Here is a 12,481-nt window from a genome sequence, read left to right on the forward strand (position 1 = left end):
TCACTCTTTCTATTCTGTCAAGGAGTTCCTTGAAAAAAGTTAGCTGATTCTTGTTGTATTGTTGATTACGTTTAACTAAACTTATGGTTTGACTTTTTTTGGGTTCATAAACATTTTATTTTTATCTGTTATTACTTTTATGTTGTTCCATGACCTTGGACATTTGCTCCTCAGGTTGTTCCTACAGAACTTGGCGTGTAAATAAATAAATAAATAAATAAAAAGACAGGTGCAGCCTTGAGATGATGCTGCACTCTACCATTTTGGTATTAATGTCTGTAAGCACCTAAGCATCATGAATGAATGACTGAATATAGTTAGAGAGAGAGAAAGTCCCACAAAGTAGATCCACTTGAACATTAGTGCAGTAATACTGCATGCTGTCTGGACTGTATCTGTCTTTCACTGTGAAAAACTTTCAAAAGTTAGATGTATATTACATTCTTTCACATTATGCCTACATGTTTGGCATCTACAGATAACGACCACCCACTCAGTTTCGACTTAGCATTATTTATGGCTAGATGTCCTTCCTGTTTTCTAAAGATATACAATTCACACTCTTAGTTGAAAATGTTCTAAGCTAACATCTTGGGAATGTTTTTTCATTGTTTGTATATCAAGCTGGTTTTCACTTCTAAAATCTTGTATGTCAGTGCAGTTCTTTTTCTAATATTCATCACTGTGTACAAGGTGACACAGTAGTAAAGAGGGTTCAATTCACATTCTGGAGGAGTGAGACTGATTTAAATTCCCATCCAGCTTTGGCTTTCCATTTTTTCACTATATCAGCTAAGGCAAATGGTGGGAAGGCTGCCCTAGAAAGTGTAGTAGCCGGAATTGTGGCACAGCCAGGAGATACTGGCTGATGGGCCGAGGGTGTCAATGGTAAGACAACAACAGCAATAGATGAACAACAACAGAATGACAAATCTGGTATGAAAACCAAATCAGAAGCCTTAGACATAGCAATATCAAGAACAAAACAATCCTGTGTATAATAAACAACAAGAGTGTAGTCAGAACATGACTGAGGACCAGGCTCTTGCGCTGTAAGCCGTATAGCTCAACCGCAGGTGCCGATAGGTTGGCATCTGGGGCGTGGCCCATGCCTAGCACTGAGGTGGCAACAGCAGTGCTCACAAATGTTATGAGCACTGCTTAGTCGCTGTTGTTCTAGTGGGATTTCGAACTTCTCAAGTGGGAATACCAGAGAAAGGACATGGCCAATTTCCTTCCCTGTTCATGTCCAGTTCAGTCTAGTGCCCCAGCTCTAACGATCCTTCATGAGAAACTAAATCATGTTCTTACTTCTTTTTATTTATTTATCCATCTGTATACAATATGCATTATGTGAATGTTATCTGAATGTGTACATTAATCAAATATACTCAAATAAACAGTTTAAAAAATGGTTCAAATGGCTCTGAGCACTATGGGACTCAACTGCTGTGGTCATAAGTCCCCTAGAACTTAGAACTACTTAAACCTAACTAACCTAAGGACAGCACACAACACCCAGCCATCACGAGGCAGAGAAAATCCCTGACCCCGCCGGGAATCGAACCCGGGAACCCGGGCGTGGGAAGCGAGAACGCTACCGCACGACCACGAGATGCGGGCAAACAGTTTAATTAAACATGAATACCTACTTACAATTTTTCATATATCGTGTTAACTGTTTGTGGAAGCTTGTCTCTCTATTCTGTTGTAAATTTTGTAAACTGTCTCTTGATCATATTGTATGCTACTGTCATGGAACACACTGCACTATTACTGAGACCATGCTATCATATGTGACTGGTGAATTAATGTAGAAATTTCATGTAATGTATATAATTTAATACAGATGCTTCATAAATTCATCATTTCCACAGAAATTGTTGACTATCAGCCTGTGGTCAGGTTCTTTTTTGAACTTGTATAAACCTGAAATCTGCTCAAGTCTTTGAAGCAAAGCATGGAATAAAAGTTATGGTAGATGTAGCAAACTTTCCTTACGTAGAGCTATTCTGCGTATTTCCCTGTGAAACTTTGTTTTGTGTCTCATACTTATGAACATTACTAATACACCTGAAATTCCCAATTGTACTTATTCTAAACACTAACAGAGAGTCATAATGATGTCACTCAATAGAGCATGTAATTTTAGATGGCAGACTTCTTAAGTAATAAAACCCAGTACATTGTCCTTGGTGGCAAGTGTTCATAAGAGACAAGGGTATCATCAGGAATGCTTCAGGGAAGTTTGAAATGACTGCTCTTATTTATGTATATAATCTGACAGGTAGAGCCAGCAGCAAATTGCAGCTGTTTGCTGCTGATGCTGTGGTGTACAGGTTGAGTGACTACAGGAGATAAATTAGACAAAATTTCTAGCTGGTATGACAGATGGCAGCTTGCTCTTTATGTAGAAAAAGTAACTTAAAACACATGAGTAGAAAGAACAATCCCATAATGTTTGAATACAGCATAAAGACTGCACTGTTTGACACAGTCATTTTGCGTAAAGACTACAAAGATAAGATAAGAGAAATTAGGGCTCGTACTGAGGCATATAGATAGTCACTTTTTCCTTGCTCTTTTTGCATGTGGAGTAGGATAGGAAATGACTAGTAATGGCACAAGATACCCTCCACCATGCACCATATACAATGGCTTGCAGAGTATGTACAAAGATTTAATGTAGATGGCTATAGCTGTGAAACAAGAGACACTACAAAACATTTAGTATTGAAATGCTAATTTACTTAAAATCTGACTTGAACAGAAAAATGAACACACTGCCTATGCTACAGTAATGCGGGAATAACCTGTCACAGAGGCATCTTCTCACTGATGTGTTGGTGCTGTCTGGCTCACACACCATGCGGTGATCATTGCACTGCACGTCAAAGAAACATGTCTCACCGTAGCTTCTTACTGCAAAAAAGAACATATAACTTTAAAAGAAAAAAACATGTAATGCATTTAAAATATTTTGTTTGTCTCTATCACCTTCTGATGTTAACTCTTTCTCATGCAGTCATTTAAAATAAATCAGCCATATCACAAACAGTGATACCTCATGTTTTTACAATTAGCACATCCATGCAGAATGCACATCATAGGAGAGCAATTCCAGCATAACCATGTATAGTGTAAAAATCAGTGAAATATATTTTACAGATAAAGGTACTGAATATCCATTCTCTTACGGAATTTTGTTTCTTGTGCAACACACAAGGTCATTTTTACAAGAAGCACAATCCATATTTTTTTCAGTGAAACACGGTGCACAGGAGCTAACATCAAACAGTCAGAAAAAAAAACACCCAACTACACTAAAATGAACTGTGTTATTCAAACACATGGAGGAACATACCAAATGAAGATCATTTACATTAACAGAAGTTTTTTTTAATATTTTTAGGTGGAACAAAATAATGGTGTTTAGTTCCCTCATCATATAATGTAGAGTTACAGATCAATGCATTTGCCTAGAAAGCTAATATTAATGGCCCTAAAACCTTAGTTGTTGCAGTCAGCATATATTCATTTGGTAAATCACAATTCCTATAGCTGAGTTTTATACTAGCTTTCACTTTTTGCTGACTCACTTTAGAAGGATTTACATTACTTTTATTTTCATTTTACAAAAGTGGAGCCCACACCTGTCACACATAAAATGAAATACTCACACAAAAGATTATGGGAGACATGCTGAGCAATGAAATTCAGATCACTGTAGCATAAAGCTAAAATTTAAACTGGTCTACACACTGTTAGAAAGATAAACACATAATATGAACATTAAAACTGCCTAAACAAATGTCTGAACCGTGCATTGGCTGTGTAATATTTACACTCTTCTAGTTCAGTTGCTAACACATCCCCTTCTGCCACAGTAGAAAATACAGAACTGCTTTGAAATGTGCCCTGCGTTGGTTTGGAAGTTTTAAACAGTCTCTAATTTCAATGTGATGGCAAGCCTTTGAGTCTACAAACAAGAAATGAGGGCGTTAACGCCACAACAGTTGGGATTCCTTCAATGAAATGTCAAACATTTCAACTTGTTTTGCTGGTGTTACATTTAGCGGCATGTCTGTATCATAAAAACTGAAGTGCTCCAAGTTGTTTGACTTCTAGTCAGGTGGAACGGCTGCAGACTTCGTGCAGCGGCACATACCGTTAGCATTTGTCATATTATATTCTGCCAGGAAGTGTGAAATTTATGTTATCCTTTTTGTCTTGGAAAACTATGCTGCATTGTAAGAAACAAGTTATCACCTACACTCTATATCCTTAAAAACCAAGTAACATTTTCAACTTTGTTACTGCTCACACAGAACAACTGAAAGACCATACCAGTACTCAAATGGATTCTCTAAATTACTTACTGCATTTTGTCTGTTAAAAACAAGTTTTTGAATGCCAACAATTATTTTAAAGTGCCTCATTTACTTTAAAAAAGCAAGTATACAGCAGTAAAAATTATTAATCTTGGATTTTCTTGACCCCTGAAGTACTTTTTGTAGCAGTGCTGTACATATTAGGGGAGTCTCATACTAGTTTCATTTATTTCTCACTGTTTAATGCCCACTTAGCAATACAACCATCTAATACATGACGACGGAGGACTTTGTCTCAAAGCTGATATTTACTAATAGTCTTCTTTCAAATCTGCCACTCAGTGTTTGCTCTGTGTGGTAAGTAGCAATCTAATTCATATTGTTTTTCCACCCTGTATTTTCCATTGTTCAGATGGAGTAGGAACTGAATGTATTCTGTACAGAAAATGGTTTAAGAAAGGTTCTGGAAAAGCTTGTCATATCACGATCACAGCAAAATGAGTGGAAGCTTTGGGTCACTATAATGAGAACTGAACTGTGGGGTAAAATGGGATTCTGGGATTCAAACACTGACTCTTGCCATCCACAGACAATGTTGTTGAAAACTGAGCTATCACAATACATAACTTGCCTTACAATTTTCATTTGGTAGTATCCGTACTAACATTCTAAACTCCTTAGATGCTACTACTAAATATCACACACACACATACACACACACACACACACACATTTTTGGCTGGAACAATGGACAACACTGTCCCGGAAGTAAAATAGTCCTCAACCTCAGTCTGCACTACTTGGTACAACATCCGTAAAAGACATTGTAACAAACTCTTCTTAAAATTGTGTGTCACAGCTTTTATAAAAGACATTTTGTTATAAATAGCCACCAAACACTGCTAAAATTTTCATTACTATTATTCTACAAGTAGTCTGAATCTTGTAGCCATCATCTGGGAGAACATTTAAATTTTTCATGGTTATTACAACACATCTAAATTTTATTTTGTGATCTATGACTGCACTGACAAATGATTACAGTGAGAAATAAACGTGAGTCACATTTTAAAATTAGAGACATGTGGTGTTTGCCATGAAAAAGCTTAAAAGTTATGCCCTATGATGACCTCAAAGGTCATACTATTTTGCAGAATATTAAAAATAAAAACTCTTTGCAGCTTGTGGTGTTTATCTGCAACAAAATGACAATGATAAATCATGATATATTGTTAACAGGCAAAGACTATATTCTTTTTGCTACTGGGCACAGCTTATCCAGCTGTTGCTACACGACTATTGGTACATGATGATACATACAGCCACAGGAAAGAAGGAACTTAATATTTAAAACATAGGATCATTACGAGAGTATGTATCATCTACACCCTAAAAAAAGAGAGAATGCCAAGTAACTGTGATAACACTGCTATGCCTCTACAAAACAATGGAAGAATGGGATTTCTACCGGGGCCCCTGCCATACTTGCAGATGTGAAGGGGTTACAGTATGTTCGGTACACAACACCGTGACCCTCCCTTTTGGCAGTCAGATGTGGTTGACCGTAACCTTGAAGATGAGTATGCCTGCCCCCACATTCCTTTGGAGTCCAGCATCAGGCCACTGTCACGTGTGAATCCCCCACAAATGCACATGCTGCATAATTCAACCAGCCAACCAAAAGGAGACCCACATGAGGACGTTTTCACCCTCTGTCGGGTGCAGATAACGCTTTCTCACACTAGTACGCACCATCTCTATGTTCTTCACAGTAATCACTTAATGTCTGATTTTGTTCAACCACATTGCATACCCTACGAGGCCTGGTAACAGCAATAAACACAAACTGATGATGGAATGAACTTTTTTTGCCCATCTCATGAGAGCAGGGGGAACTGTTGTGGGACATGTCAATTACAGACAAATATCCTACCAGGCCGAGAGTGGGATAAGGGGAATCCCAACCGGGACTCTTATTAGGGAGGGGATCTCCAATTCCAGCATTTACCTAATGACCTATGGAAACCTCTTGAAAACCTTGAAGATGGAGGAACATACCAAATGAAAATCATTTACATTAATAGAAGTTTTTTTAATATTTTTAGATGGAACAAAATAATAGTGTTTAGTACCCTCATACTAGGTGTAAGATTTTTAGCAGCCTGCAGTTGTTATTTACTACAAAATGTCTCTTATGAAACCTGTGCCATACAACTTCAAGAAGATTTTATCATACTGTGTTTTATGAACAATCTACCACATGATTTTAAGAAGATTTTGTAATTGTTGTTTATGTCAGGTGCAAGATTTGAGTCATTTGGTAGTTACAGTAGGTCAGCAGCATTTGTGAGAGGTTGGCACATCAATGTATGTGCCATAGCACATATCATGTTATTTACTATTCCAGATAGCATGTTTGATATGGGATTGTTTATTCCTGTCAGGATTTTTGGCTGGATGGAAGTTACCGTGTGAAAGAATTAATTGAAAGTTGTGGCATAATTTTTTTTTTTCAGACATGATGTATTTTTGGTTATTGGTGTTCACGTAACAAATGACATAATATACAAATAGTTTGCTACCCATAATTGACTGTTCCAACAGCCTTCATTATCCACATCATTCTTCGATCCCAACTAAACCATACTATTACAAGCAAAGTTGCTGTGCTGGGCTAGCAGACAGAGCACTAGCCCCAGCCTTAGAGGTCCTGTGTTAAATCCTGGGTTGGAGTGGGTATTTTTCCCTGTTCCTGACCCTCTAGGATGGCCCCAGATCCACTCAGCCTGCTGTCAGAATGGATACTGGGGACCTTTCCTGGGCATAAAAGGGGGCCAGCACAAGGGACCTGTCACTTTCCTCCTCCTAGTGCTGCAGCAAACAGTAAACTGCATTCCACTCTCTCTACAGTCAGGTTGACTGGGTGATCAAAGGCTTCCACCGCAGGCTTTCCTTTACTTACCATTAAAAGCAACACTGGCCCTGTAACTTATCTTAGAAGATAGGTTAAGGAAAGACCAACTTATGTTTATAGCATTTGTAGACTTAGAGACAACTTTTGACAATGTTGACTGGAATACCCTTTTTGAAATTCTGAAGGTAGCAGGAATAAAGTACAGAGAGTGAAAGGCTATTTACGATTTATACAGCAACCGGGTGGCATAATTGAGGGCTACAAAGGGAATCAGTGACTGAGAAGGGAGTGAGACAGAATTGTACCCTTTCACCAATGTTATTCATTCTGTACAATGAACAAGCAGTAACGGAAACCAAAGAAAATTTTGGAATAGGAAGTAAAGCTCAGGGAGAAGAAATATAAACTTTGAGGTTTGCCAATGACATAGTAATTCTGTCAAAGACAGCAAAAGACTTGGAACAGCCATTGCACAGAATGGACAGTATGTTGAAAGGATGACATAAGATGAACATCAACAAAAGAAAACCAATGATACTAGAATGTAGTCTACGTAAATCAGGCGATGCTGAGGGAACTAGATAAGGAAATGAGATACATGTAGTGGATGAGTTTTGTTATTTGGGCAGCAGAATAGCTGACAATTGTCGAACTACAAATTAGAGAGGATATAAAATGTAGACTGGCAGTGGCAAGAAAAGCATTTTTGAAGAAAAGAAATTTTTAAACATCAAATATAGATTTAGGTGTTACAAAGTCTTTTCTGAAAGTATCTGCATGGATGTGAAATGTGGATGATTAACAGTTTAGGCCAGAAGAGAATAGAAGTATGTGAAATGTGGTTCTACAGAAGAATGCTGAAGATCAGACGGGTAGCTCACATACTACTGAGGAGATACTGCATAAAACTGGGGAGAAAAGAAATTTGTGGCATAACCTGACTGGAAGATGGGATTGATTGATAGGTCACATTCTGAGACATCAAGGGATCACCAATTTAGTATTGGAAGGAACTGTGGGGCGTAAAAATTGTAGAGGGAGACAAAGAGATGAATACAGTAAGCAAATTCAGAAGGATGTAAGTTGCAGTAATTATTTGGAGATGAAGAGGCTTGCACAGGATAGAGTAGCATGGAGAGCTGTATCAAACCAATTTTTTGTCTGAAAACTACAATAACAACAAAAACTACACCCAGGAAAGCAGGGAATTGTCACCCATAGTTTGGGATAGGATACAATAAGGTCACAGTAGGAGAAGAGTATTAATGTACCATTGCCATTTCAGTGGGAACATTTCGCTATCCTAATATACAGCATGCCACTTCTCAGTGTACAACATCAAGTTTTGAATCCATATTCAAGTTAACGAATAATGTTGCCAGACTCATTTAGTCGCTGTTTGTTCCATAGATTTAGTATGAAATGGGCACTAGGAAGAAGGGAGGAAGTTTGGGGTTTCATGTTCTGTCAACGAGAAGGTCTTTTGGGATAACACTCAAGCTTGGATTGTGGAAGGATGAGAATCAACATCAGCCATGTTCTTTTCAAAGAAACCATCTTGCATTTTCTTTAAGAAATTTGAAGAGACCGTATAAAACCTAAAACTGGATAAGCATATGGGGATTTGATTCTTCATTATCTTGAATGCAATTCCAATGTCTTAAACACTGTGTCACCTCCATGGGTACTATAACGAGAACCAGTTCCATAAAGCAGGTCAAAAGGTCTCTGTAACACTATTCCATGGGATATTCATCACACAGTTAACAGCCTGTGACATTATTGAACAGAAACACATTTCCACTGCAAAAAGAAATACATTCCACACAAATATCTTGTCAGGATAGTCTACATGTGTAAATACATATAGCACCACACCACCCAAGAAGAGCTATACTCATAAAGAGCTCCTGCCTACATAACATCAAATGAGAAAATGCACACTAAAATTTTATGAAAATGGTGTAAACATTCAATATGCATATTCCAGATGCCAAAATTGCAAAGCTTATCATTATCAAACATTTGTATTGCACACACTGCCAAGAACTAAGCCCAAGTTTACATGACTTGTTTGCTTCACACTGATCTTCCATATTGTCAATTCTTGTCATGTCTGTTTCTCCTCAATACACTCGTATACTGCAAGTTCTGCAGTGCTGCTAAGCAAACACACAAACGGTAGCCCTGTAATTCTAATAATTTCTTTGTAACACTCTACTTCAATCAACTCTTTACCCTCATTCAGTGCTATAGCAAAAACTCACTACAGAAAAGAGTAATTCAATCTTGTGTGTCCAAACATTGGATTAAAACATTTTCAGATGAGCAACCACTGCACAAAGTTCATGTTGTCCATTTTATTTGAAAAATAGCTATCTAATGAAACATATCAATCTACCATTAGAAGATCGACACATACTATTTAATATAACTCAAAAAACACGTGCTTTCTTCAAAGTAAGAGTTTTCCTTCCAATTTCCTAAGTTATGTTAAGCGGAACTTTATTGTCGACTCAGTGCACAGGTTAAATTTCTATAATTGTCTTGTTTGTTGCTGATGTAAACATTTACGCTGTTCATATTCCTGAACATTTTCCTTTGTGAGATGAACTGTGAAACAAAGTGGCTGGATTGGATTGGAGTGAAAGGAAACCATCATATAACAATATAGTCTGACCTCAAAATTAGCTGAGATTCACCTATTAGAAATTCATGGTGCTATGTATGCCACTTCAATTTCAGCTGCAAATTGATGTACACTCGGCTTGTGAAAAAATGAATGATTGCTTGAATTAAAAAGGGTAATGTGATTGATTGGCCTAGACTGTGACAGCAAGGATATTTACAAATGCAGAATATACATTGGTATATGACTATGGCTATTTAAATGGAAATGCAGGATTCTTATGTTCAAGTGTAATAAACACAGCTTCTTGACTGTGGAAATCCACACAAAACCAACCGTCAAACATTTTAATACAATGAGTGTATGTGGTTTTCTTCCCAACACTCATCTTGTATCAAACTGACAAAGCCAGGATTTGTGATGGCGTGGAGAACATTCTTCATTCAATGTAATTTAGTCCAAGTAGCAGTGGAAAAATCACTGATAAGAGTTAATGCCAGGCACTTAATATTGGTTTGGGGAGTGTGAATGTAGAAAATACTTTTTAAAGTCTCCTCTGTCATCTGACAAATTTTCCCGAGTTTTACCTTCCAGTTTCAATTTTTACAGTGATCAGTATTAAACATGGCACAAATGTATATATCAAGCCACACTAAAGATCCCTTTCTTATCAGAACCTCTCTTTCACATTCAGATTTACTGACTTCTCCAAATCACAACCAACTTGTTGCTTTTCAACACGAGTCTGTCATCACAACCAAGATTCCAGAGGGAGGAATGGGGGGAAAGAGGCAGGGTGTCTCTATTACACTCTAGCCAAATTTTTGTGCAACTTGATATATGCCATGTATACATGTGGCATGTAGCACACAAACAGGGTTTGCATCACAATGTGTGTGGGCGGCACCATTAAGTAAAAAATAGTTGCCAGGTGAGTGGGTAGCTGAAATGACTGTGACAGCACAAGTTCTGTTAACTGGTAAATCAACATTTATGCATGAACCATGAACCTTGCCGTTGGTGGAGACGCTTGCGTGCCTCAGCGATGCAGATAGCCGTACCGTAGGTGCAACCACAACGGAAGGGTATCTGTTGAGAGGCCAGACAAATGTGTGGTTCCTGAAGAGGGGCAGCAGCCTTTTCAGTAGTTGCAAGGGCAACAGTCTGGATGATTGACTGATCTGGCCTTGTAACAATAACCAAAACGGCCTTGCTGTGCTGGTACTGCGAACGGCTGAAATCAAGGGGACACTACGGCCGTAATTTTTCCCGAGGGCATGCAGGTTTACTGCATTAGATGATGGCGTCCTCTTGGGTAAAATATTCCAGAGGTAAAATAGTCCTCCATTCGGATCTCCGAGCGGGGACTACTCAAGAGTGGGTCGTTATCAGGAGAAAGAAAACTGGCGTTCTACGGATCGGAGCGTGAAATGTCAGATCCCTTAATCGGGCAGGTAGGTTAGAAAATTTAAAAAGGGAAATGGATAGGTTAAAGTTAGATATAGTGGGAATGAGTGAAGTTCGGTGGCAGGAGGAACAAGACTTCTGGTCAGGTGACTACAGGGTTATAAACACAAAGTCAAATGGGGGTAATGCAGGAGTAGCTTTAATAATGAATAGGAAAATAGGAATGCAGGTAAGCTACTACAAACAGCATATTGAACGCATTATTGTGGCCAAGATAGATACGAAGCCCACACCTACTACAGTAGTACAAGTTTATATGCCAACTAGCTCTGCAGATGACGAAGAAATTGAAGAAAAGTATGATGAAATAAAAGAAATTATTCAGATAGTGAAGGGAGACGAAAATTTAATAGTCATGGGTGATTGGAATTCGAGTGTAGGAAAAGGGAGAGAAGGAAACGTAGTAGGTGAATATGGATTGGGGCTAAGAAATGAAATAGGAAGCCGCCTGGTAGAATTCTGCACAGAGCACAACTTAATCATAGCTAACACTTGGTTTAAGAATCATGATAGAAGGTTGTATACATGGAAGAACCCTGGAGATACTAAAAGGTATCAGATAGATTATATAATGGTAAGACAGAGATTTAGGAACCAGGTTTTAAATTGTAAGACATTTCCAGGGGCAGATGTGGACTCTGACCACAATCTATTGGTTATGACCTGTAGATTAAAACTGAAGAAACTGCAAAAAGGTGGGAATTTAAGGAGATGGGACCTGGATAAACTGAAAGAACCAGAGGTTGTACAGAGTTTCAGGGAGAGCATAAGGGAACAATTGACAGGAATGGGGGAAAGAAATACAGTAGAAGAAGAATGGGTAGCTTTGAGGGATGAAGTAGTGAAGGCAGCAGAGGATCAAGTATGTAAAAAGACGAGGGCTAGTAGAAATCCTTGGGTAACAGAAGAAATACTGAATTTAATTGATGAAAGGAGAAAATATAAAAATGCAGTAAATGAAGCAGGCAAAAAGGAATACAAACGTCTCAAAAATGAGATCGACAGGAAGTGCAAAACTGCTAAGCAGGGATGGCTAGAGGACAAATGTAAGGATGTAGAGGCTTATCTCACTAGGGGTAAGATAGATACTGCCTACAGGAAAATTAAAGAGACCTTTGGAGATAAGAGAACCACTTGTAT

The 12,481-nt window shown here is 38.2% G+C and overlaps 1 protein-coding gene across 5 annotated transcripts in view; it reads right to left on the minus strand.

Annotated features, from left to right (window-relative positions):
• LOC126210049 (uncharacterized) overlaps positions 1 to 12,481 on the minus strand; it is a 128,176-nt gene that overhangs the window by 12,250 nt on the left and 103,445 nt on the right. For all 5 annotated transcript variants that reach the window (XM_049939159.1, XM_049939158.1, XM_049939162.1 and 2 more), the window contains one exon: positions 2,814 to 2,922. In XM_049939159.1, the coding sequence (XP_049795116.1) occupies positions 2,814 to 2,922 (109 nt within the window). The remainder of the gene's footprint in view (positions 1 to 2,813; positions 2,923 to 12,481) is intronic.

Source organism: Schistocerca nitens, chromosome 10 (assembly GCF_023898315.1).
Source record: "Schistocerca nitens isolate TAMUIC-IGC-003100 chromosome 10, iqSchNite1.1, whole genome shotgun sequence".
NCBI lineage: Eukaryota > Metazoa > Arthropoda > Insecta > Orthoptera > Acrididae > Schistocerca > Schistocerca nitens.